A 27,841-nucleotide genomic window follows, 5' to 3' on the forward strand; every position below is an offset into this window, starting at 1 on the left:
TTTCACATTACATCACTTCCTGTGGGGTTTTCCGAACATGATGTCGTATTCACTTTACAATCTTGGGGATTTTCTCAATTGTGCAACACAATGAACATTCTAGAAGAGTGGATTCCCAGATATCCCAAGGTACAAATGATTCCATTTGTTTTTTATCAACTTGATGAATGAGAGGAAATTCCCCAAAACGTCATCACTCATGAAATAACTCTTAATTTTGTAAGATAAATAATCAAAAATCACTCAGGACACCTTGCTGAATTAGAAAATAATATGAATCAAATTCTGGACTCACCAATGATTTTTAATAACGTTGTAACCCGTTCACCCTGTCTTCATCAGACTGCGCAGAGACTTGACTGATGATTTGGTCACGTGATGGTAATCGGCGAGGAAGTGCATGGTTCCACGGTGGGGTCCCAGGCGTGTGATAGCAGGAAACGGAGGTCATCCTTCTTATTGAGTGCTGGCTGCTCAACTCCTCTTTCCCGGATGGCTTCTTTCATTCCCCTCTCAAACCAGCTCTCCTCCTTGTTGAAGATTATGATGTCGTCGGCATTGAATTGCATGGTGGCCAGAGAGTTTTGAGTGGGTGAAGACTACGGCGTGCTGGGTTTCGTTGGCACTTCCTAGTCCGTCCGGTGCTGATTGAAGCGAGCTTTATTAATCATGTTTAATAGACTGTTTGTCTCTACTACATAACACTAGGCACAGCTAGTTTCAGAGCATGTGAGTCCATAAACTTGGTTAGATTGTTTGTCTTTTGGACAATTTTGTCTTTTAGGTGCACCAGTTTGCTCCGTAAATTACTAGAGGGCTTCTGGGAGGTAGCTATGCCAAATGCCATGAAAGTGTTTTTGATTCTCTCTGAAAGGCCTGTGGAGTAAGGTATTGTAATTCTGGCTTTGCTAGCTGTGACATCTCCCGTGTTATTTATTTTGTCGTGGGGTGTCTCTGGTTCTAGTGGCTTTTTCAAAAGCACAGTCTGGGTAGCCACACTGTTGAAAGCCACTGCAGATGTGATCTTTTTCCTTCTGAACGTCACTTTCTTCAGACGTAATGGTATCCATGCGGTGATATAAGGTACGGATCACCCCTAATTTGTGCACAAGGGGGTGATGTGACCCAAACTGAAGGTATGGGTCAGTATGGGTCGGTTTCCTGAAAACAGTAGTACTAAGGGTGTTATCAGGGTTAACTTGAACAAGACAGTCTAGGAAAGCAAGCCGATTGTATTTGCTACTTTCCTGAGTAAACTTAATGTTGGAGTCAACTTGATTGATATACCCGGTTGATATACTTGCAAAAGTTGTCTTGTTCGTTCCGATCAATTACGACGAATGTATCATCCACGTATCTGAGCCAGAGTCTTGGGGTTTGCCTGAAAAGTTCTTCAGGACATATTGCTCAAATTCTTCCATACGTACGTCAATACCAATTAGTGAAAGGGGGGATCCCATAACACAGCCATGGATCTGCTTGTAGTATTGCCCTTTGTACGAGAAATACGCGCTGTTCAGACAGATATCAACCAACTCAGACAGTTCAACATTCAGATTTGTACATGTGCGCTCGCTGAGGTTTGGGTAATTTTTAAGGGTATTGGTAACTGCTTTGAGAACATCATCCGGTGGAATGGATGTAAACAATGCGCTAACATCGTAAGATGATTTCGTTTTGTTCTAACTTAATGTTCTTGACAATATCCACGAAAGCTTGACTGTTCGTAATGTGGTGGGGAGTTTTGCCGACCAATTGAGCAAGCTACCTTGGCGGCGTATTTGGCCAAATTGTAGGCAACGGAACCGATTACCATCACGTGACCAAACCATCAGTCAAGTCTCTGCGCAGTCTGACGAAGACCCGGTGAACGGGTCGCAACGTAACTAGAAAATCGTTGGTGAGTCCAGAATTTGATTCATATTACCATGATTATTGTCTATTGACCAGAGAAGATCTTCTCTGATTGTCTGAAGCAAAGGATTTCACAGGTCCTCCTGCAGACCTTGATGAACCCAGAGAAGCTTCTCATCTTCTCTGATGAACCATACAAAATCGTTATGCACAAGTTGACATCCCCAGGCAGCAGACCTCTCATAATACGTGATGTGAATGCCATGTTGAGGAGAGCTGATATCTACATATCAGAGAAATGGTGGTTATGCCCTGGTGGCCATGTGAAAGATTCTAAAGACTGTTAATTACTGTAAAGAAACGTGATTTTTATGTTGCTTTGATTTTAATTGACTTTGCGCAACTGTATTTTTTACTCGGCTCACAAAAATAGCCACTGAGTCTTTATTAATGGTCTCATCCCATCCCAGTGATTTTACAGTTGTGGAAGGACAAGTTGTTGATTCAGCTATCAACCAAAGTATTTTGACCAAATACCTCATAATTTTTAATCTAGTGGCATTTTTCGAACTGTATACTTCATTTTGATACACCCTGTACAATGTATCTACCTATGTCAAGATTTTAACCACAATGCCATTAGTTTAGCACTCAGTGTAATTTCTTGAGTTGCTAGGTCTGTCTAATAGCGTGTTTCTATTGAGTCCCCTGCATTTTACCGGTAAAACTGTTCGCCGTCAAATAGCGGCGAAAGGCGGATAACGGTCAGTTTCCATTGCACGTTGTTTACCGGTAAACACTCGATGAACAGCGTCAATTGACACACCTTCAAAGTTTGCCGGCGAAAGGTCGTGCACTGGGGTCAAGCTCCGGGTCAATCGCAAAGCATTGTGGATTTTAATATTGTAGTATTTTCTTAATTGTTTGGCTTAAAATGAGGTAGCAAACACGAGAAATGAAGACTGAAGAATAATGTTTTTTTATTAGCGTTTTCATTCGTTCTCGTACATCAAGTGTTTAAAAATGTGTTGCTCAGATAATGTTAATATATTAACACTAAGGATGCTGTATTGTCTATTTCAGAGGCGATTATATCAGAAATCATGCCGCTAAATAACACGTCAAATGGCAGCACCGTGAATCACATGCTCCTTTTACGAGATAATCTGTTTGATGCTTATAGCAGCGTTTATGTTCGACCAGTTAGAGACGGAAAGAGTACCACTGTTGTTACATTCAGAATGCTGTTACATTCTCTTTTAGACATGGTGAGGCCGTGTTCATAAATACTTCAAGGTGGGGTGCGTGTTAGAAAAATGTGAACCTCTGAAGTAAATAATATTTTGATCCAGTGGCGGCGCCAGAAATTTTTACGGATGGGGGGGGGGCAAAGTGAATTTCAGGGGGGCAAAATCGACAAATTTTCCCCTTGTCCACCCCCCCCCCGTAGCCGCCACTGTTTTGATCCCCGTTTTATACCATGATGAAATCTGAATTTTACCCCCACTTTTGAGCCCCTTTTATGATGATGATAGCCTAATGGCGCACCTGACCTCCTTTGCCTGGGGTAAATTTCATGTACAAATAGAGAGCTCCCTCCTCTAAAAATCCTAACAAGAATTAAGGGTATGTGCCCTTAAATTATTTGCTGGTAGGATTTTTATGGGAGGGCACTTTATAGTTTGTGTCTAAAATTCCAGTCAAGGGAGCCGACCCATAGAGCCATTAGGCGAATGTTCACGGTATATAAAGAGTATAATACGGGCATAAAAAGTTTTCATAAAATTCAAATATTGCACAATATTCTAACATAATATTTTTCAAGTACTGACGTAAAATATTTTACAATAACATTTAAAATGTTGTTGTAATGTCTTACGTTTTCATGACCTTTATAAAAACCGACATTTAATGTTATTTTTAAACAAATCCCAAAACTATAATTGTTTAAAACGTTTTGTAATTACTGGGTTATGATGATGCACACTTTTATTTCGCAAACTTATTTTTATCTTTTTATAGGACACTAAAAATCAGAGGTTCAAAATATCTACTTGGGTTAAAATGGTAAGTAATTTATTTTTTCATTTCGAATTTGAATCATTCCGTGTTACCATGATGGTTTATTTATAAATAATTCATACACTCCTATCAAAGCAGCCAATCAGAAAAGCGGTCAGAAGTACGCGTAGTGCATTGATTGTGTATAGACCTTTTTGTTGTTGATGGATATTATTTCTCAAGACCACCAACTTCAAAAATAAGTTTACTGGACCTCTGTCAGCATTGAGCATTTTGAGATATGGCGGGTCAAAGTTCACACAGAGGTCAAAATTCAAACTGCTCAAATGCTGTTGAAAAGTTCCCCAAATTATTCCTCTTTTCATGGCGATCCAGGAAAAGCATACTCTTACCTGTGACATACGCTTCTGGAGTTATAAGCAAAAAGGTCAAAGGTCACGAATTGACCTCCACGGGGGTCAAAACCAATAAAGCCCTTTTCACCATAATCATTGGCCAAAATAATGTAAAATATAAAAATTTTACGCGCTACGCGAGTCCCAAATTAAGCCTTTTTGGAAGCTACTTTACTAGTACCGGGTCAAAATGATCTAACCAGGAATTTGTTTTCATCTTTGCCTCTGAAATTTTTATCTCCCACCCCGACCAAGGAAGCTATAGCTATACGCCCCGTCCAAATAATCAAGCAAACAAACAGGTTTACATTAAGGGATCTGGAATGAGCGTTTTGAGCGTTTCGACAGTATTTTTTGTGGGACATGAGAACACATCAGACATATCGAATTGCATTCTGAATACGGAGAATATCTTTCTGATATCAAATAATTTTCATTTTTGGAAAATCACGATATAATACTAATTTTATGACAAATTATTAAAATTTGATATTTTTCACATTTTTGATATAACAGTCCTCGAAGTAAATTTTATAAATGTAATGATATATTCTTAAGGGCTGGGGTATGAACGTTTGGACAGTATTTATTTTGGGACATCAGAGCACATCAGACATATCGAATTGCATTCTGAATACGAAGAATGTCATTCTGATATCAAATAATTTGGATTTTTGAAATTCGCAATTTAATACACATTTTATGGCAAATCATTAAAATTGATATTTTTGATATTTAACAGTACTTGAAGTAAACTTTATAAATCTGATGATTTATACTTAAAGTGTATGTAGGTGGGATGAAAGCCGACGATCAATTGAAAATTTTGAACTTTCGTATTGAAGATATGGATTTTTTTCCCCAAAACATCAAGAAAAATTAGGTCTTTTTGGGAAAAAAATCCATATTTTCAATATGAAAGGTCAAAATTTTCAATTGACCGTCGGCTTTTCCTCCCTGCTACATACACTTTAAGAATATATCATTAGATTTATATAATTTACTTCGAGGACTGTTATATATCAAAAATTTGAAAAATATCAAATTTTTATAATTTGTCATAAAATTTGTATTATATTGTGATTTTCAAAAATGAAAATTATTTGATATCAGAAAGACATGCTTCGTATTCAGAATGCAATTCGATAGGTCCGAGGTGCTCTCATGTCCCACAAAAAATACTGTCGAAACGCAATAAACGCTCATTTTAGATCTCTTAAAGTGTATGTAGCTGGGAGGAAAAGCCGACGATCAATTGAAAATTTTGACCTTTCATATTGAAGATGTGGATTTTTTTCCCAAAAAGACCAAATTTGTTTGGTGTTTTGGGAAAAATCCATATCTTCAATACGAAAGGTCAAAATTTTCAATTGATCGCCGGCTTTTCATCCCACCTACATACACTTTAAGTACATATCATCAGATTTATAACGTTTACTTCGAGTACTGTTAAATATCAAAAATATCAATTTTTAATCATTTGCCATAAAATGTGTATTCATTGCGAATTTCAAAAAATCAAAATTATTTGATATCAGAAGGACATTCTTCGTATTCAGAATGCAAATCGATATGTCTGATGTGCTCTAATGTCCCACAATAAATACTGTCCAAATTTTCATACCCCATCCCTTAATTAGGCCTGATTGATAATAATGTGTTGTTATTGCTGTCCAATGTTTGGGTCGTTTTTCAGACATGGCGTGATGAGTTTCTTCAGTGGAATGCCTCCGAGTATGGCGGTATTGATGTTATCCATGTTCCAGCGGCTTCCATATGGCGACCTGATATCACTTTACATAGCAAGTAAGTAAACCACCATGACTTGTGACTTGAGGTAAAATGTGGCAAGTGACTTGATAAATTGAGTGATTTGATCCCATTGAATTTAAACAGTGACTTGGGTGACTTGACTTGACTTGAGAAAATAAGGCCAAATGACTTGACATGACCGTAACTTTTTGGTGAATTGTTGCAACACTCCAAACCACGTCTTTCATATACCAAGTTGATGTCTGGTTGTTCCCTGTTGACTAGGGGTGGTCATCAGTGAACGGCTCTGTTCAGCGCCGCCAAAACTTTTACATTAGCAGATAGGCGAGGTCTGCTTGTTCTCTGTTAAAATGTTGAAAACTGGCAGTCCTCATCAGTGAGCGGCTTTGTTTTTTCAGAGCCATCATTCTTACATTAGCAAGTGAGTAAACCATCATGACTTGTGACTTGATTAATTGCGTGATTTTATCCCATTGAGTTCATACAGGTACTTGGGTGACTTGACTTGAGCCGAAAATAAGGCACTTGACTTAACCTGAATATTTGTCGCAACGCTGCTAAGACATGTCTTTCATATACCAAGTTCATTTCTGTTGACATGGGCGGTCTTCAGTGAACGGCTCTTTTCAGAGCCACCAAAAATTTTACATTAGCAGATAGGCGAGGTCTGCTTGTTCGCTGTTAAAATGTTGTCAACGGGCAGTCCTCGTCAGTGAACGGCTCTTTTCAGAGCCATCATGGTAGACAAGTGGTGGCATACATGTCTCATTCTTAGTTCGTTCTGAAGAGGTCAGAGCTACTCCTTACGAAAGCTTGGAAGTTCCAAACATGGCCGACGGCGAACCCGTTAAAAATTACTATAGCTCTCCCGTCGTAAAAGCCTATCCCACAATTTACCAACTTGACGTTGTAAAAAAAGGAAAGGAAGAAAGGAAAAAGATTTGATAGAATTCTGGATATTAACGTTTGTCTTATTTACCTTCTTTCAGTACAGAGGATACCTTCGAGCAAGCTAAACCCGATACATTTGTTGAACTTCGACCAGAGGGTACCGTCGTGTGGTATGTACCTATCATTTACGGGTCTACATGTCTACAGCATGTCCGCTATTTCCCTTTCGACAGACAAGAATGCACGATGATATTCAGCTCTTGGGCTTACGATGGTGCGGCCTTAGAACTACAAGCCGAGACTGGTGCAGATGCAGAACAAATTCGGTCAGCAATCTTACTTCTGTTATTTTTATTCAAGTAATATAATATTTTTTTTAAACATGCAAACGGAGACACTAAATTGTCACAATTCTGATTTGTACACGATTTTAATGTACTTTGATGACCTAAAATATCCTGTGAAAAGCAAGTATAGGCCAAGTCATGAAAAATTCGTTTCACGTCCCCATGAAAAAGTGAGGAGGGAGGGGTGTGTTTTACAGCAGTTTTCACGTAAATTTGGCATTGCTAGCAGTGTTTTCAGCATCAGCCAGAAAACGACGAGGCCCTTTTTTATTCAAGGTTTAGACCCCTTACCTTAGAGTTCCAAAGAAAACACTTACATGTGATTCATGCTGAATAATAAATTTGTTTATCAGCATTCCCAGCAAACACAAAAAACGTTTTAAAAACGTTTTAAATAAGTTATATTTTGGCTTTTGGTTTAGGTAAAAAATAAATCTCGGGATCCCGACCCAGTGGCGACACTACGCTGAGGGTGGGGGGGCACACCCCAACCCCCCTAGTTTCCCCAGTAAAACCAAAACAAAATCCGGTTTTTTTGCAGCAATTTTTATATAAAATTGGATCGATTGAGCCCATGTTTATTGGTCGAGCTATGAGTTTCAAAATATTTACGTCTCGTCCAATATTTTAAAACTCATAGCGAGACCAATAAATATTGGGCGTAAATCATCCAATTTTATCATTATTATGTGTTGGATCCAATATTTTCACACACTTGGATTCATCAAAACATAATAATATGCTTAATTGGTTGATTTTGGGCCCCTCGGCTGCGAACCTCGGCAAATGCCAACCTCCTCTACTCTCATTCTTTCCTCTCCTGTCCCATTCTAAATTATCTCCCCCCTCCCTCTAAAAGTTTGATAAACGAGTTTATTAATCAGCATGATGAATCAGTTTTTGTGGGGTACTAAACTTTTGAAGTGACGGGTATGTGCCTATACCGATAGAATGTTGTTTAAAAAAAGGCGTGAGGGTAATTGGGTATAACGAAATGAAAACAAAGGGTCATATCATTGGTATAAACATTTTTAAAAGGGGGTATTTTGGTATAGAATCGGGTAGAAAATTTCGATGGAGCAAAACTTTGTTCCAAATTTGCCCAAGTTTACGATAAAAATTTACTGAAATAAGAGAATTCGAAAGTTTCTACACTATCTTATGGCATTTTGACGATATAATTCTGGGGAAAGGGGGGTCATCAGGTACGACTTTAAATAAAATCATCAAGTATAGTCGACTTCAAGAAAGGGGGCCTTTTGACAGGCGCATACAAGTCACTTATAAAGCCCCCCCCCCCCCTAGACTATGCCATAGTCGAATTTGGATTTAAATAAAAATATTTAATTATTAATTATGATGAACGCATCCTGTTGGAACTCAAAATTATACTGATGTGTATCATATTTAATAGTAAAATGGTCATAGAGTTTATATAATTAGTGACAGTAAAAGTAAAGTATACTTATGTTATTGAATGCAACATATCTTGCATAATGGCTCACTTTAATACTGAACAATTCTGATTTTGGATATACCAGTTTATTCGCGAAAGCCCGAGTAAAAAATCCACTTGGGAAGCTAACAAACAGAGGGAGTACGGTGACTGAAAAGATCAGATGTGGAAATCTATCAATTGCACACACATTAATACAAATCAGAGTTTTATGCTTAAATGTAATAGCCAGAGTATGCAAAATGGGCAAGTGGACTACGGAGAAGTCTACCCCCCCCCCCGGATTTTAATCTGTCTTTCACGTCTTAAAATAATTATGATACAGATTCACGGAAAACGGCGTTTGGAGTTTTATTTCGGTAACCAATGAAGTCATCACTGAGTACTTCCCCTGTTGCCCAGAACCATATTATCACCTGGAATTCACGATTGTTTTCCAACGGAATGCGGGATTTTATGTGACTTATTTGATCTTGCCATGCTGCTTTCTGTCCGCACTGTCACTACTGGTATTTTGTCTACCTCCCGATTGTGGTGAGAAGTTGACACTGTCTATTACTAATCTACTGGCACTGGTTGTATTTCAACAACTGATTGCTGAAACCATGCCCCCTAACGGAGATGAACTCCTTTGCTTGGTAAGTAGTATGTTTCTCTCTTTCTCCCCGTCCCCCAAGTTTGGTTTTGGTAGGGACGTGCCGCTGAGAATTTGAAAGTGGACCCATAAATATACCACTTTTTCAAGAAATTTGGACCCATTGATATACCAAAAGTCAAAATTTTCGGCCGAATTTAACCCTAATTGTCTTAGTTTTTACAAATTTTCCCAAAATTTTGGGAAAATTTTGAAACTTTTGGCTAGATTAGGGACAAATTGGGCTATTTTCCGAAAAAATTGAGAAAATTTTGAACAAAGGACCCATTCATATACCAAAATAGGCTTTGAAAAAGGGGTCATTGATATACCAAAAGGCTGAAAATGCTACCCATATTTGCGGCACGTCCCCGTATGGTCATTTGTACTGAGTACCCCCCCCCCCGGGGTCTCCATATCTCTCCCCTGTTTCATGCCGTGCACACCGCATATCTGCATTTTACCTTCATCATCAAACGTACCAAAGGGCACATCCCCGGGCACATCCACACACATTTCTTGATCTTTTCGGAATTTTTGTTTCGGGTATGCAGAAGGGGTCGTGAAATTTTTAAGTTCAATAGCTCGAAATACGGGGGTCATACAAAATTTCAGTCCGCGATAGGGGGTCATGACAAATTGACTCCGTTTACCGACATATTCATGACCCCACCCCCTTAGTAACCATCAAGCACACCCAGCAAACAAAACAAATGTTTTTAATGTGTTCTAAACACGTTTTGGTTTTGGCTTATATAAAAGGCATTATTAAAATTGTTGTCAAAATGTTATTGTAAAATATTTTGGTAAATATTTTGTCAACATTTTTAAATAGCATTATGGTTGGTGTTCAACAAATGTTCAAAAATATTTTTGAATGTTAAACCTTATACCCTTTATATGCCCTTTATATATCCCGAAAACTTTTTGTGTGTACTGGGTAATCAAGTATGTGGTATCATTTATACAGCTTAAAACTGATTCCGTCGGCAACTTGTGGTCCAGGACCATAATGCTATTATTGGAACTCCATTAGTTGCAAGTAAATCAAAATAAAAGTATATTGGCCGACCCTTGTATGTATAATTTCTATTTTATTTTATTTTATTTTATTTTATTTATTTCATTTGTTCTTTATAGGTACTTATTTTTTAGCCATGATAATCATGGTGTGTGTGTCCGTTGTCGCAGCCGTGCTTGTAATTAGCATAAGCTGCAATTCTACACAAATGCATCCATGGATTAAAACACTCTTTTTGGATGTTCTTTCCAAGGTAGGTAAATGGTACGGTAGGGCTGTTGTCGACAAGGCTGTTGTCGACAATATTAACGACAAGGCAATTTTCCTGATTGTCGACGAGCATGGACTACCTGGGCACCTTGGGAGAACAATGCTAGTACATTGAAAGGTCAACCCAGGTTAAATAATAAATAAATGAATAAATAAATAATTGTCGACAAGGACTTGTCATTATTTAATATTAGAGATAAGCTTAAGACAAGCACTATTTACAAATAAGTAAGTATAAAAAAGTGATAATTGAGCATAAAGATGACATTGATATGGTGAATTAATGGTAAGCTATCGATTTGATTATAATTGAAGACAGATAAAAAGACTAGTTTGCGTCTGACGTCACTGTCAATCAAATTCCCTACGATCCTTGATTGGTTAATAGCGCGTAAAAGGAAGGTCGATTTATCTGGTGCCGATCGGAGAAAAGGAATAACAGAACATGGCGAATACTTACGTACTTTTACCAGGCAAAAAGCAACTTTTCTAGGCATTGTTGACATGGTGCCTTCGCGAAAGAAAGTTTCCTACTATAAAGACTAACTTTTGAGACGGTTTGTATGTTTGAAGGTGCAAAATTAACAATAAGGCGCCCGCTTTTATCGCGCGTTCAGCAACTCATATCATCACGACACTTGTAAACAAACCGTGCTCGAGTTTGATTTTATCTCTGTCTTCCAGTATACGTGTAGCTGACGGTAATGTTTTGATGTAAATAAAATACGCATAACGTGGTCTCTGAACTCTGGTCTTGGGACTTTATTGATGTATTGATTTATCGGCAACTTGCCGACGTCGGATCTTGAGATTTGACGATTGTCGACAGTGAAAGTTCTACTCGACAACAGTCCTAGTAAATAGGAGAGCAAAAGTGAAATAAGGGGTCAAAAATAGCCCTACTAGATAGGGCCTTTTGAAACACTATACCCCGAGAACAGATAGCGGGCACTGGGTTTTAGCCAAGCCCTACAATATATTTCAGTGACTTTTTTAATTTTACACGGGGAAATTTGGACACAACAATGAATTTGTATGGCGTAATATAAACTGAACAGCTTTTCTTTGTCACTTTCAGGTGGTCTGTTTAAAAGTTGATATGGATACTGAAGGATCTGAACCTCACAAAATGACAACCGGATCTACATCCTTTGACGAAGGCAACTTGAATGCTGGGTATACCAACTTGGAACTTTCAGAATTGGCAACCAAAAATACTGCTAATGGTATCAGCAGCTTGAACAGCATGGACCCTAACATAGCTAAAATACTCAGAATTATGGCATTTATAAAAAATGAAATGGTGTCGCAATCTGACAAAGAAAATCAACAGTTGCTATGGAAACATATTTCAATAGTGATTGACAGATGCCTGTTCCTAATATTGGTGATTTTTGCACTTGCAATGTCATTCACCATTGGCACATACATATACATGGGCAGTGAAACTGTCCATAATGAACACTAAATAGAAACGCTCCGATTTTCATAAAAATGATCTCTAATTCTGTAGTTTTTGATACCAATTTAAATATAGTCCGGCTGCCAGTGGGTATGACGTTGTTTTGGTGTCCATAGTTTTGTTTTTGATGGATATTGCTTCTCAAGACCACTAACTTCAAAAATAAGTTTACTGGAACTCTGTCAGCATTGAGCATTTTGAGATATGGCGGGTCAAAGTTCACACAGAGATCAAAATTCAAATTGCTCAAGTGCTGTTGAAAAGTTCTCCAAATTATTCCTCTCGTCATGGCGAGTCAGAAAAAGTATACTTTTACCTATCTGAGAGTGAGACATTCCCTTCTGGAGTTATAAGCAGAAATTGTCTAGTGCAATGACGTCGTGGTTACTTGTGCTCAATTGTTGTCAGCCTTCATTGTATTACTGGGACGTCATTGCACTGGACAATTAATACGGCGCCCGGGAATTTTGAATATCGCATGCTGAGAGACGGCTGAATGAATTCGTTTTTATGGTCAATGTGAGTTTGTTTCAAATAAAACCACGTGATTTGTGCTTGATAATCAATTTTCGATCATATACCGTAAACGTTCGCCTAATGGCGCTCTGGAGTTCATGGAAATGAGAGAGCGCCATCCCTGTAAACGCCGACTATTATCACTGAGCATTAAGGGCACGTGTAGTTAAAGGGTGAAACCTATCGACACATACAATTATGAACAAGATCGAACAAAACTTGTTCATGATAATGCGGTAATCATTCACCTGATACGTTGTGGCCCAGCGAGAAGAGTATTAGACTATAGTGCGAGGGTAAAGATAACTTGTGTAGAAGATTGATGGTTCGAATCTCATGCAGTAATTTCTGACAGATTATGATGTCGGTCAATGTTTTTTTTTCTGATTTGAGGAAATTTTATTTTCTATTTTCTTGATTTTATCTTTAACATTGTTTATATAATTTTATTATTTTATCTTGTATGTGTCTTTTTTTTCATGATTCTTTGTTTTTATCGTTTCATTTTAGAGTAACTCAATCCATTCAATCAAAATGTTGTAATGAACCTATTTGATTGTATAGGCATTTGTTATGTGTGTGAGACGAACTGTCGCGTGCGACAAGTCTTTCAATTCGCGTGAGTGTCCTTGCCTATGCATCAGTGGCCATAAGGTATATCATTTTATTCGAAAGGGGGGGGGTCCCAAATATACGGGGGTCATAAAGTCTTGGAAAGAATAATAGGATGGTGTCATAGAATGTTTTATGACCAAAATGTAGGGAGTCACACGATGACCACAGAAAGTGTGTTATTTTATTCAAAAGACTGATTTCAATACAATTTTGGGGTTTGGGATCATAAATTTTTTGTTTCCTTAATAGGGGGGGGGGTGCACAATTTTATTGACGCAGATTTTTTGTAAATTTGGGACCCCCTTTCGAAAAAAATGATAGCCCTCTAAGAGGATTCAAAAGATAACCTCTGCCCCAATAATCCCTAGCTATATTTGTTTGAAACTGTTCCACGGAGGATGTATCATAATAGGCTCAGTCTTCAAATGATATAAATAAAATTTGAATGAGTGAACGAACAAAATCATGCAACGACCAACTGAATAGAGGCTGTGCATATGACGTATCATCCCGTAAATATGGCGGACTACTCAAATGCATTCAACAAAAGCATGATTGCATCTACCACGACAGTTCGGCTCACACACATAACAAAATGCACTACGATCAAATAGATTGATGACAACATTTGATTGAATGGACTGCACTATGGGGGCTATCCTTGTAAACCGGTTCAAATCCTTTGTTTGGAGCCAATCGATAAACGCAAGGCTATCATTGAATACTGGCTAGGATTCCACAACACAATAAGGCGCTTTGGCAGGCACACAATACCCCTAATGGCTTTCCATATTATGTGCACTCAACAACTATTCAGTATCGAAGCCCGGTATCGAAGTTACGTAATGTTACTATGTCAACGGGATCACGCGCTTAAGTAATGAACCACGATCGAAAGAATCAGTACACAAAAAGGCATACCAAAATAGCGTGATCGTAATGATCGCCATACAAACAGTGCTTGGTTCCGATACCATCACGGAGTTACGTAACTACTTCGTGGTCTGATAGTTATATGATCAATGGTCTGATCTACTTGGGTTCGATCCTTTTAAGAAAAGAAAATAGCTAATCATTTATAATGCATAAATGAATAAAGTAATGTAGTTACACAATTTGAAACATTCAGGCCGTTCTATTTTTTAAAGGTCATTTAACTGTTAAATGTAGTGGAATATATCACGCATTGCTAGGTAGCAGCATGGAAGAAAGAGATGAGAAGGAACCACAACGACTTCGATCGGCCAAGTTTTAATCCGCTTATCTATTGACGCATGAAAAGAAAAGCTATCAATGGTACCTCCTTTCATGTATGATCCATTTACCGCGATCGATGCTTGGCGAAATCATTACTGGAAAAAACTATAACAAAGTTAACCCATCCACGAACAAACAAACGCTACCCGGAAGTAAGATTCTGGAATTTCACTGATGCTCTGAACATGTATAGTAGCTTTGTTTTGGGATCTACAGTCAAACTGTTTTCTTGATCGTATTGTGTAGAAAATGTCTTTAAAACATCGAAAAGGTCGTCAAAATCGGAAGTTTTTTGCTGAGTTTCAGCTTTAGCAAATAAGGTAAGATTTTGGTGACTTTTTCGATGAAAAAATAGATGTAAAATGTTCTTAAATAATGCACAATGTTCCGGTTGAGTCCGGTACATAAAACCTGTTTAATTTAATAGTTTATATGTGTATAATCGTAACTAGCTAACTCGTTTCAGTGCCAAAGACTGCCAACTCTGAGAAAAAAGTCATCAAAGTTCGGGAAAATTGGGCAAAATGGAAGAAAAAGATGTAGGCCATCAATGACCGATGATCACGTCACCAGAGAAAATCCTATAGGGTGCTTGCACGGAAGGTCATTAGTTCAAATCATCCTTCAGACACGCTCCAGAAGACATGCAAATACATGGAGTACAATACCAATCACCTATTTAACGCGGGGTATTGATCAAAGTAAATCCTCATGAATAACAATGTCAATTAAATGTCGGTAAAGGGAGTGGACAAAGTGAATGCGTTCGTTGTGGTTCCTTCTTATCTCTTTCTTCCATGGTAGCAGGTGGAGCAAATTTTGTCAGCGGTTTTTGTTGCCGTTTGTTCGCAGTGCTTATTTATCTTTAAAAAAAAAAATTAAAATTAAATTAAAAAAAATTCACAATACTCGTTCGTAAAATGGGGACAAAATCCAAAAACATTTCTTGACCCTTCTTCACATAAAAGTGGGAGCAGAAATCAAGATTCGAACAAGTACCATTCACCATTCAAGGCGCACCCTCTACCGACTGAGCTAACGGGTCAGACAATAGAAGGGTGTAATTTTGAACTGAAGAATATTAAAAATATGAAGAAATTACAATGTTATAAAAAGATTTACCAAAATAAGTTAGGTATAACGTATTAATCGATTTACAAATTAAGTCCAATGGCACTTTGAGAAAGAATACCTGAAGAAACCCCAAAACATTTGCTGCTCTAGCAACTAACCTAGTGACCTAAAGTATTGAGTCATGTCACGATATTTTTTTCTGAGGCATTATGTCCAGGTTCCTCAATTTAACATACACGTATCCTTAATGCTGTTGAGATTTTACAAGGATGGCGCTCTCACATTTCTAAGAATCCAAAAGCGCCATTAGGCGAACGTTTACGGTATATAAGGCATAATGTTGTGATTGCCGTAGACACCATTTAAATGTCAATATTCAAGTAGGCTAAAACATGTTAGTCATACCCTCTATGTCCTCAATTCAGAATTGAGGGACGAGCATTCATGCCCCGATATCTTCATAGCAGAAATCACCATGATGGTAGATCGAATCGACTTGTTCTTCAATAGCCACGCATTTTGTTCCGACCTGTTTAACAGTTTTGAGATGCATAATGGGCCGAGGGACATCCGAGTAAGGCTATTGACAATAGCCCGGTGACTGACCTCTGTAGATCTCGGTGAGCCTGGGTCGTCATCTGCACTAGACTGCCTCCACAAGTGGTCCACATTGCGCTTGTAACGTGATATGTTTCGTTACCCCGATTGTTTACGAATGAGGGCAACTGTCGTGTTTTTCTGTTCTGCACATTTAAAATCTGAATTTTTGTCAGTTTGAGTTTTTGATTTCAAAACGCACGATTGTTTGTCAATACGCTCGCTAACGACTATCATATTCTTTCAACACATATATTCAAGTACAAGTCTTAAAAATGGGCTTCTTTAGAAAGCAAAAATTACGGGAGATATTCATCATTTTCTACCCCGGTATCCAAAGATTTATTGTCTGAATATCAAATCGTGCATAGCACATACACGTATATCGATCCCGGGTATTGATTTAGCTTCGCTGCTGTACAATGTAATTATTTACCAGCCGATGTCGATGTGTGCCGTTTACAAAGAATCAACTTTCTGATCCACGGTTTTATTCGAGAATATGACCTCCATTTATAGACGAATCCAACGAGCCAAGTGATGGTCAGAATTTAGCCGGCCATGACTGGGACCCCGGCGCACCAAACTGGTGTTGTGACTGCCCAATTGGGTTCATTAAAGCCGCTTAAAAATCGATGTTATGTTGTATTGTGTGACAAACTTTCATCATTCTATTTGTCTACGCGAAACTTGGGTGATGAAATGCAGTGTAAAATCCCCGCCAAAGACGCATCATTTCATATTTTAGGCATACTGCAGTTACTGTCCGTTTTCCTATACACAATACACAGTGCTCTTTCCCATTGACGCGTGACCTTTACAAATAGCCCTACGTTAACAGTATGAGGATATGACTAGTTAACGTCGCTGTGTGAAAAATAACCGGCCAATATTAAAAGTACTCTTCTAAAGTTCTAGAAAATATAGTTTTTAACATGTCCTAAATTTTTAGCTAATTTAGATGTTTGGAAATATTCGTACTTTGGTGTTTTAGTTAATGTTATAGGTAATAGTACATTGCCTAGTTAACGTCGCTGTGTGAAAAATAACCGGCCAATATTAACAGTACTCTTCTAAAATTCTAGACAATATAGTTTTGTAACATGTCCTAAATTTTTAGCTAATTTAGGTGTTTGGAGAGGGTCGTACTTTTGTGTTTTAGGAAGGATATGTAAACGACAGATAACACCAAAAATATGAAGAAATTATTTCCAAACCGTGTTAAGTCAAAAATCATTATGTTGCTCATTTTCAAGAATGCTGGTTTACAAAAAGCACGCCATTGTCTGATTTCGTGAACAAAGCCACACATAACATTGTTTCCTTTCGTTTCCTTTATAATTGGTTACCCAACTGAAGCTATGAATACCAGCTTTATTGCGATATCGCACATGAAAACAGTCACTTGTGCACAACCAGAGAAGATCCGATTTAATCAGTTGAGCTGTTTCAATGAGTGTTATCTTGGTTTAATAGCTTTTAATGGGGTTAAGTCCTGCAAAGGTCGAGATGAATTCTACTGTAGACATGACTGCATCATGGTGGGATATACCCGACGGGGACCCAGCTATGGCTGCCCATTGCTTGTCGAATACGATAAGATTTCAGTCATAGGCACGTTAACACTGCAATATGACCGGGGTTTGAACATGTATACAGGCTTATTATAGGCTTGAAACAGGCACTGTCATTGATTGGTTAGGGTTAGTTTAGGGTTAGGGTTAGAGTTAGGATATAGGGTTATGAATAGGGTTAGGGTTAGGATTAACTTACACAAAATAATTGCATGAAGGTTAGACCCCCCCCCCCTCTCTCTCTCTAGCTTGATGAATTAAAAGCTAGCTAGTGAGGGCTCAAACATGATCAGAGCGCTAATCAGAAATAGCTAGAAAAGTTTCTAAGCTCTCAGAACCGAAATCTTATCGTGATCGACCAGTAATGATTGAGGTGTAGGAATGCATGAAATTGGATTCGACTATAGAATAAAATATTATTAAATAGCTTTGCCTTCACATCTAGGACGATTCGATTAGGTAAGTACCGTATTGATAAACAATGTTGTCCCACACAGGCACAATAATAACTAGTGGCAAATGGTGGTCATGGACCACAAACCTAGCTGGGACATGTTGGTGTTTTAGAGATATCTGACCCCTGCAAAATGTTGCAAAATTGTTCCCCTGGTCATAAGTTTTGTTGTCACCGAGTTTGAGCCACTTACAGATGGCCAGATAATACAATTCTAAGATTTGACCCCAGATGACCTTTGACCTGACCCATGCATGATGTTCATTAATGTTCCCCTGGTCTTGAGGTTTGTTGTCACCAAGTTTGAGCCCTGTACTTCTTACAGATGTCCAGGAAAATTAAATTCTAAGATTTGACCCCAGATAACCTTTGACCTTCCCCCTGCACAGTGTTCCAAAATGTTCCCTTGATCATTAAGTTTGTTGTCACGGAGTTTGAGCCCCGTGCCCCGTATATCCAGAAAATGCATTTCCAAAATTTGACCTCTGGATGACCTTTGACCTGACCCCTGCAAAATGTTCCCCTGGTCATGAAATTTGTTGTCACTGAGTTTGAGCTCCATACACCTTACAGATATCCAGAAAATGAAATTATACGATTTGACTCCATATAACCTTTGACCTGACCCCTGCAAAGTGTTCCAAAATTTGACCTCTGCATGACCTTTGACCTGACCCCTACAAAATGTTCCCCTGGTCATAAGATTTGTTGTCACCGAGTTTAAGCCCCATACCCCTTACAGATGTCCAGATAATGCAATTGTAATATTTTACCCCTTAATGACCTTTGACCCCGATTCCATATATAGGTACGTGGTAACGCCGATGCATATGTGCAAGTGACGTCATTGTGCTATGTAATATGTGGCAGAAGAAGCATTTTCAAGGTATTTGGTTATCCCAGAAATGCCCCTTTAATAATCTATAACCCCAATTCTGTTTACACCCTATGAGCACTGGATATAGGCGATACATTATGTGCAAGTTACATAATTGTAGGCTGTAACATGTAGGAGGAGAATCATTTTGAAATTACCTAGTTTTTGTTGCCAGAAGAAGAAAGAAGCAGAATCGGATAGCATTAGAATACCTAGCTGGGGTGAAAGAAGCATCGGATAGCATTAGAATGGGGTGTAATCCCCAGCTAGGTAACCAGAGGTGAACCAGTCACATTTTATGGGCCCTTATGGCTTTGCATCTAGCATTATCAAGTTTCCATTATGGTACATCATGCAGTTGTTGTTAACTACATGACGCACACAACACAGGGGCACTCACAATAGGCAATTCGTCGGTCGCAACACATAGTGGCGTAGAGTGATTTTCTAAATTTTCCGTTTCACATAGTGGCGTATAGCTTTAGAGCTAACTATTATCCTATAACAGTTATTCCTTGTTAACTATTAAAGACACATTTTAGTAGCTTGAACCTTAAACTTCAATTTCAAATGGAATCGGGACACTGAGATATAACAGTGGAGAAGTATAGACCCCGTTTCTAGTAGCATATCCTTCAAAAACGGTTAGCTGTGAAACGTATTTTGTCCTTCACGTACGCCACTATGTGTTGCGACCGACGAATTGATCCGTACAGGTAGCGATGTGTTGTAGATATAGGAGATGAACTAGTTAGCGTCATATATCAAAAAGTATAAAAGCTATGATTTTAGTACTTGCTCTATGTTTCAATTTAATAACGGGGGCCCATACATTTGTATGAGAAAGGAAATCTACATCTTATCCAAACTCCCGTGTTAATCCAATGCACATTCTGCTTCACCGGGCCGCCCTGACTTGGCCGCATTTGGAAGATGGGTGCCACGAAACCGTAATAGGTACAAATTTAGTACTTTCTGTCAATCAAGTAAGGTTTATTCTCTACATGTAAATCTTTATTATTAGCATAGTCCTTAAAATAACGGGGGACCGCCTTGTTCAGTTCAGTTCAGTTCAGTTCAGTTTTATTTTCATCTCAACACACATACATATAAAAAACATGATATAGAAAAAAAACATTTTTGTAATAAATTAGTAACAATGCAATGCCAAATAATTTACAATTGAGATACCAATATTAATATTACAAAATAATATTTTAATAATGTGGTATGAGAGATGTGGATGCCACAGAAACGCAAAGCGTGTAAAGTTGTGGCACCCATAAGAACAAACCGACCGAAAACAGACCCTAGCTGGGGGGTGTAAACCCCCCAGCTAGGCAATTATTGTGATCACTGGTCCATGGAGACCAGGCTATTATCAAGGGGATGACACTCTTATTCACGCGTTCATTTACAACGCAAACCTGTGTCGAATCCCGGTGGTTTGCGACTAATGAAATGTCCGCATCCTAGGACTTACTAATCCCTGGTATGAATTATTATTTTATTTGGTTTGTCAAGGCAATCATCACCACGATCCGTTTTGTAATAATATAAAAGCACTTCAGTGAAATACGCCCTGAAATCGATGGTGTAGTGCCCCATCAAAAGAAGCTCTCCATACACAAATTAACAAAATACAATAGGACAAGGCCAGCAACTATGACCTGCTCAGTGATATGTTATGTGAGGTCTTCTAAAGCATTATCTTGAAGGTTAGTATTCGTTTGGTTTGTGCATATGGACTGCGCATTTAAGATGCAAAATATTAGTTATTATAATATTTATAAATATTGATATTATAACATTTAAATGGTATAGGTGGTATATAAAACGACTAATAAAATCATTATTAATATCCCTTATTATGTTTGTTTCTCTTTATGTAACAAATTCAGGATGACTCTACCTGAGGACCTAGCCTAAGTCCCACGGGCTCCTAGAATGGCTCTCCATATACAATGAACAAGAGTCGCATAGCTCTCCATACACAAATGAACAATTACAATTGACGAGTCCAACTGCCATGCAAATGAGCCAGTGTCACCTCTCAAGGACTTGCTCTGTGCTCTTATTACCACATCCTCGTGGTGGCCTTCCTGTTGTTATTCTGTACACTCAGAACGGTGGTCACCAGCTTCTTTTTGTTATGCATAGTCGAACTAAAAGTCAATACATGTTGAAATCAGCACAATTCAGAGATACACCTTTTTGCTACGAAATAAATTTTCTCGGTCAAATATAAAGCAATATTTTTTCTTCAGTAATGTCAGTTAAAAACATAGTCCTTGGATATACATTTAAAAAAATCCTGGTAAATATGCTTACCGAAGAAAGGAAAATTATTGCTTTTCATTTGACCGAGAAAATTAATTATGAAGTGAAAAGATTTAACTAAAATTGTTGCTTATTTCAACTCAACACCAAATTCGATCGTTTCATGCGCCTACTTAAAGGCCCATTCAGTGATTTGCTCATCCGGACGATCGTAAAAATCATCAAAATTTCGGATTTTGTACCTTTGTCATTGTCATAGATGTGCTAACATAGCCTGTTAGTGGTTCAGCCGAAAGTCATGTATTAAGACAAAATAAGCACATTTTACACGAATCTGTAATTTATATACTGACAGTATTTATAGCTACGTGTATTTGAATGGGGCTTCCACTTCATCAATACTGCTATTTTCTTTGTTTTTTGCCAAATTGTCCATTTCAAAAATACAAAATGACAATTTGAATGACTTATCCTTCACTTTTAAGCATAAACAACACTTGCACTGGGATCACTGAATGGGTCTTTAAGTGAGTGAGTGGGCCTTGTTTAACAATAGGCATCGACTGACTACCGTATTCCGTTCTGCCTGTGTTGGCTATTCTTCTAAGTTCTATCTGTGTGTTTATTGTATTCTTTCACTTTCGGGCTTCACTGTCGGCTGGGATGGTATAATTTCCTTGAAACGCTAAATACGTGGAACTAATTGGTGAGTACTGCATGATATCTTTTTATTGGAGTAAAAGGAAGGGACGTTCCAACGAGTAGGAGAAGGAGATGCTAGATATAGGCCTATAATAATGTGGGGTGAAGTAGGCTGATCGAATCATGCTGAAATCACAAAGGATTTTTATACATAGCATTATGCAGGGTAAAGCGCGCTTCAGACTCCGTATTGTACGTACAATATTGTATGTACAATACTTTTCGTGACGTCAAAAAGTATTACACGTGCAATAAATAGTATGTACCGGGAAAATATATATTTTGCTACAATCATAGGTTGCTTGATACGGAGTTGCCAAATTTCTAAGAGTTCTAAATTTAGTGAGTGCACGGAATGATGAACATCTTTTAATGTCTTCTTAGATTCAACCATGGTAGGTATCATAATACCTACCATGATTCAACTGTACTTGAATTATTATATAATCAATGGGCACCTTTTTAAAGTTAATAATACGTCGTATTAATACTAATATTAATAATAATATTAAAATTGTAATAATAATATAAATGGCACATTCAGATCTTATTTATTTATAGATTTATCTATTTAGGCCTATTTATTTATTTATAAATTTATTTATTTATTTATTTATTTATTTATTTACTGATTGATAACTGATTGATTAATTGATTTAGAGATTCATTTATACAGATATTTAGTCATATATTGATTTAGAAAGTTTAAAAGTATTATTTGTAGACCTTTGTATTTATTCTGGTTCTGATTTTATTGATACTGATATTTTTGTTAATTTTTAAAGTTTTGGCATAGCATTCGTTACATTATAACACGCTGTGTTATGAATTTGCAACACCTTTTTACATATTGATATCGTTGAGGCATGTTATGATAGGCCTACTTATGATCATCACAATACATCCATAAACGTGTTAATGCAGTAACCGTAGCGTTAGGGGCACGGAAGCCCCCCATTGATCTGAAATATTAGAAAATCCCATAGGAAAACTGCCGAAAACGGCTTGTGCCCCTCCCCCCACATCAGAACCGGATGCAACGCCTTCTATACTTTTTCATTCATTAATTATAGGCGTATTAATAGTAATGCGTTGAGTTTTTTAAAAGTAATATCCGCCTTTTTTTCTTTCTTTTTGAAATGACATACGGTACTTGTTACAAAAACAAATCAGCATGGAAAACATTTTTTTTTTTTTTTTCAGAGGCAGATATTTGGCCTATTCAGTGTCATAAAGCTACAAACTTGACGATCTTTTAAAATCATTTTTAAATGGCTATTTATTTTTCAACCTTATTGTTTGTATTTGTAATGTTCACACAATCTGAACATGTGCTTGTAGGACAACGATTTTGAATTAAACATGTTAATTGTGATATTTTAATTCCCCTAGAACACCACAGTTAAGCGTCCAAAATTGTAAGTGGGTTTTCTTTTATTTAACCTCATTATTTCGCTAAAATTACTCGAAAACCCTCCAAAGAGTTGTTGTTACTAATAAACATTTCATAATATTGGGCAAAGGATAGCCAAATAGTTGACCGAAATCGTATATTTGCACCAATATTTGACTGAAATCGTATATTAACATTACCGCCCCTTCGTGGCTTTATTGCAAGCCAAAGTGTGAAACGAGATTACTTGAAATATATATTTCAGAGTTGAAAGAGTTTCAATCCTACGAATATATTTCTGAAATATGTCTCTCTGATTGGTTGATGGTCAAGAGGATTACGGCATCCTCAAAGCCTCTTGCTGTAATTCTCTAATCGATATCTATTATAGGACCGATCTTCTGAAATCCATACAACCGTGTCAAATGAAATAGTCTCGAATCATAATTTGTACACGATACAACGTTGATACGTCAGATTTCGGAATTTTATTTAAAATAGGCATAAATCACATTGAACAGGTTGAATGCTGGCAAAAGTAGATAAAATAACTATGGGTCGAATTGACATTAATCAGTGTCCTGGGGCCAGGATAACATTTAGGACTCCTTCGAATTGTAAAACAATACTTCGCCAAATGTCCTTGCTTTCATTTTCTGATTTAATTTGTTTTAATTTTAATTAATTTCTTTATCCACTGGCTCTCTGGTAAATCCGGTATTGCCAAATATTTCTTGTCCATTACCCGTGTTAATCTATTTATTTATTAAAATGAACCATCTATTAAATTCCTATAATACAATGTATAGGCCTAGTGTATTTGATAACAAATTTGTTTTATTTTTGATTGGAATTTGGGTTCCATTACACGATTTCATAATAAGATATGTTTGGGCATGGCGGAATTAGTATATGATTAAAAATAGACATACTCTTAGGCCCCCTTTTTTAATGTTTGTAGGCCTACATTATTGATATCAATATTTACGTACAAAATGCAAAAGAATGTATATATATATTTGATTGTTTTGTAAACATTAAATTTGATGTTTACTCATAATTATGTCTGGAAAGTCAGGGAAAAACTAAGGAGTATCGGTATTTAGTTTCCTGGGAAAGTGGATCAGATGAGCAGTGAGTAAAAACATTTGCCCTAAATCTTTATTTGATTTTTATTGTTTTATGAATTTATTAGGGCTAGGCCTACTGGTAAAGTGCAGAAAAAACCTCCAAACGCACTCTAGGATTTTTCATCAGCAGCAGTAGAAATTTCTCTTGCATAGATTTTCTGGTGACCTCGCTTGGATTTAGCAAACAATGAACCGTCACGGGTATAGCGCGTTATTTAATCTGATTCAACTCGTCGTGGCACGTATATTTATTGCTCGTGTAATACTTTTTGACGTCACGAAAAGTATTGTACATACAATATTGTACGTACAATACGGAGTCTGAAGCTAGCCTAATTCAAGTAGGCTATATGCAATAACACTACCAAAAACTAATTACTCCCCCCCCCCCCTTAACAAAAACTGATACCCCTTTCAATAATGGCCATTATTCCTGAAACCGCGTTGATTGCATGCCAAATTTGGAATATGCAGGATTGTCATTATTCACATCAGTAAACATTATTCACGTAATGTCAAGTTGAAACATGAGAATTTTACTATTGTAATTGTTCTCTGACTATCATGACTAACAAGGTCCTAAATGGTTTACAATTGCTATAGTTGTTGTTACTTTCAAGTTAGATTCAACTGATGTACTGATTTGGGGGGTTTTCACAACTGTAGATGTAACCCTTGGTCCCGCCCTTGGTCCCGCCCTTGGTCTTCCACTTCTTGTGACCTTCTTGGTCACAGAAAACATTGAACTTGTAATGTTTTAATATGGGATTAAGTAAAAACAAACAAACAAAATCATGAAGTTGAGATGAGCACCTTGTGTTGCACATCTCTCTTCAATGTTTGTACCTTTTACCTGGATGTATACCTTGTCTGTAGGGCCTACATGGTTCTTATTTATATTGGCAGTAAGAGCTAAGCTTTCTCCACCTCCAGATGGATTTGTAATATATTTTGATGTGGATTGAGCAACATTTTGAATGGTTTGATATATCAAACTTTTTGGCATTTTTGTGGAATTAATGTGGAATATGTACAAGTAACTTTTTAAAATATATATACTGCTTTTTAATATGATATGTTGATGCTTTACCAGAAACCACTCAGTTGAAATGCATCAATGAATCACATATTGTTTGTGATCTTGACTCCAGACTAAATTGGCACCATCAACTTTGACAATAGATCTTCTGAAATTAGTATTGATTTCACCATGGAAACGTTCATCTTGCTCATTGGCCTCTGTTTTCTGTTTTGGCCTTGGCCATTCCCTAAATAGGGGTGAGCATTTTCCAACTTTACAACAGTGCTTCATCTTTCACTTTGAGCCGGTTTGTCGGACCAAGGATTTCCTATTACTTAACTTAAACTGTACAGCAACTTTTCAATATCGCCTTCTCCTATTCGGTGATATTGAACCCACACCACAGACAACTACAAAACGGGGGGGGCAATTTTGGCCAGCCGAGAGGGGGGGGCAAGCGATTTTTGGCACGCATTCATGGGGCGCCTTTTTAATAAAAACACTCTAAAAAGGATTTGGAAAACAGTACGGAAACGCTTTAAAAATATGCAAATTTTCCAGCTTGCTGCGCTCACAACATATATCTAGACCATTTAAGGTTTGCAAATCATGGATCCTTAAAAATTTGGCATGTGTAAAGGGGGGCGGCAAAGATTTCTTGGCAGGCCGAGAGGGGGGGGGCAAGCGATTTTTGGAAGGCCGAGAGGGGGGCAAGCGATTTTGACGGGCCGTTCGAAATTTTACTTCGGGGCTCATAATTATTGCACAGCCCCTAGGGTTTTTCTGAGAATTGAAATTAAGGGCGCATACCCATATAATTCTATTTGGTGGTGTGAAATCTTTAAGTCCCGCAATGTTTATAAGAGTAATAATATGATTTGTCGTAAAATCACAAATTGTTCTGTTTTTGTTTTCTTGTCTTAAAGGAATAAAATAGCCGTCAACTAAAATGAATCATCCACGGATTGTATTAAATGTTGTCAGCAATGGTCTGCTATTCATATCGCTCTTCAATGTGGTAATTGCACGTAAGTTAACCGCATCTACGCCGAAATTTAACAATAAAATTCGCATCAAAAATACCGTAAAATAAGAAAACTAACGGTATTTGGTTATCATGTCATTGATGCAGTGTTCTTTCAGTATAACAGTAGATGTTTTAAGCACTTTATAACAGGCCTATTTAAATGCTGTAAAACGTATTTTCTTGGCCGAGTAGCTCAGTGCGCAACGTTTTTCTGTAATTTTATGTTACTTGACCGACTTGAATATGTTCCACAACCTATTGAATTTTGAGTGACAATTTATTTTGCTCTGCATTTCTCCGAACTAAATTATACAGTGATGGTCGGACCAAGGCCATAATGTAATATTTCCGAAAGAGTACCTTGCACCAGGAAGTCATGCTTGCATTATTATGAATAGGATCGATCAAAACTTGATTTTTTTTAAATTTTTTTTTTTACTTTTTTATTTCCGTTTCTATACTAGAAATGGGACCAATCAAAATCGGATTAGTGTGTGACCCCGGACCCTGAGATATTAAATTGTTAATATAAAATGGTTTCTAACGTATAAGATTGTTTGTATAGTAGATAATGATTCATCATAAATGCAAAGAAACGATGGGTAGCCTGAGAAGCAAAGTACGAAATGCGATTTTTTTTTCGTCAATAGGCCTACATATTAGGTTTATTATGAAAGTTACGCGTGATGAGGTTAGGTGATTTAGGTCACTAACCATTTTTCGTGAAATCTCAACATCCATCATTAATGGATTTTACCATTATCCCCATATTGTTCAGAGATCCGTCAGTAATACACCCAATATAGATATTTACAGTTGAACACATTAAAGTGTTAAAATTGTAACGGAATTATGTGTTAATAAAGGTGTTAAAAGTGTTTTAAAAAGTGTAATGTTTTAACACTAAGGATGCTGTATTGTCTATTTCAGAGCCAACTATATCAGAAATCGTGCCGCCAAATAATACGTCAAATGGCAGCACCGTGAATCACATGCTCCTTTTACGAGATAATCTGTTTGATGCTTATGGCAGCGTTTATGTTCGACCAGTTAGAGACGGAAAGAGTACCACTGTTGTTACATTCAGAATGCTGTTACATTCTCTTTTAGACATGGTAAGGGAGTGTTCATAAACACTTTGGTGGGGTGTTGTTGGAAAAGTTGGAACCTTCGAAGTAAAAGAGTATAAAAAGTTTTCA

The 27,841-nt window shown here is 37.4% G+C and overlaps 1 protein-coding gene across 1 annotated transcript in view; it reads left to right on the forward strand.

Moving 5' to 3' along the window:
• The first annotated feature begins 2,304 nt into the window (after window positions 1–2,304).
• LOC140143614 (neuronal acetylcholine receptor subunit beta-3-like) overlaps window positions 2,305–27,841 on the forward strand; it is a 36,895-nt gene continuing 11,358 nt past the window's right edge. Inside the window, exons 1-8 of the mRNA XM_072165430.1 lie at window positions 2,305–2,374; window positions 2,938–3,122; window positions 3,877–3,921; window positions 5,968–6,077; window positions 7,034–7,261; window positions 9,064–9,376; window positions 26,553–26,643; window positions 27,573–27,757. Of these exons, the coding sequence (XP_072021531.1) occupies window positions 2,305–2,374; window positions 2,938–3,122; window positions 3,877–3,921; window positions 5,968–6,077; window positions 7,034–7,261; window positions 9,064–9,376; window positions 26,553–26,643; window positions 27,573–27,757 (1,227 nt within the window). The remainder of the gene's footprint in view (window positions 2,375–2,937; window positions 3,123–3,876; window positions 3,922–5,967; window positions 6,078–7,033; window positions 7,262–9,063; window positions 9,377–26,552; window positions 26,644–27,572; window positions 27,758–27,841) is intronic.

Source organism: Amphiura filiformis, chromosome 2 (assembly GCF_039555335.1).
Source record: "Amphiura filiformis chromosome 2, Afil_fr2py, whole genome shotgun sequence".
Taxonomy (NCBI): domain Eukaryota; kingdom Metazoa; phylum Echinodermata; class Ophiuroidea; order Amphilepidida; family Amphiuridae; genus Amphiura; species Amphiura filiformis.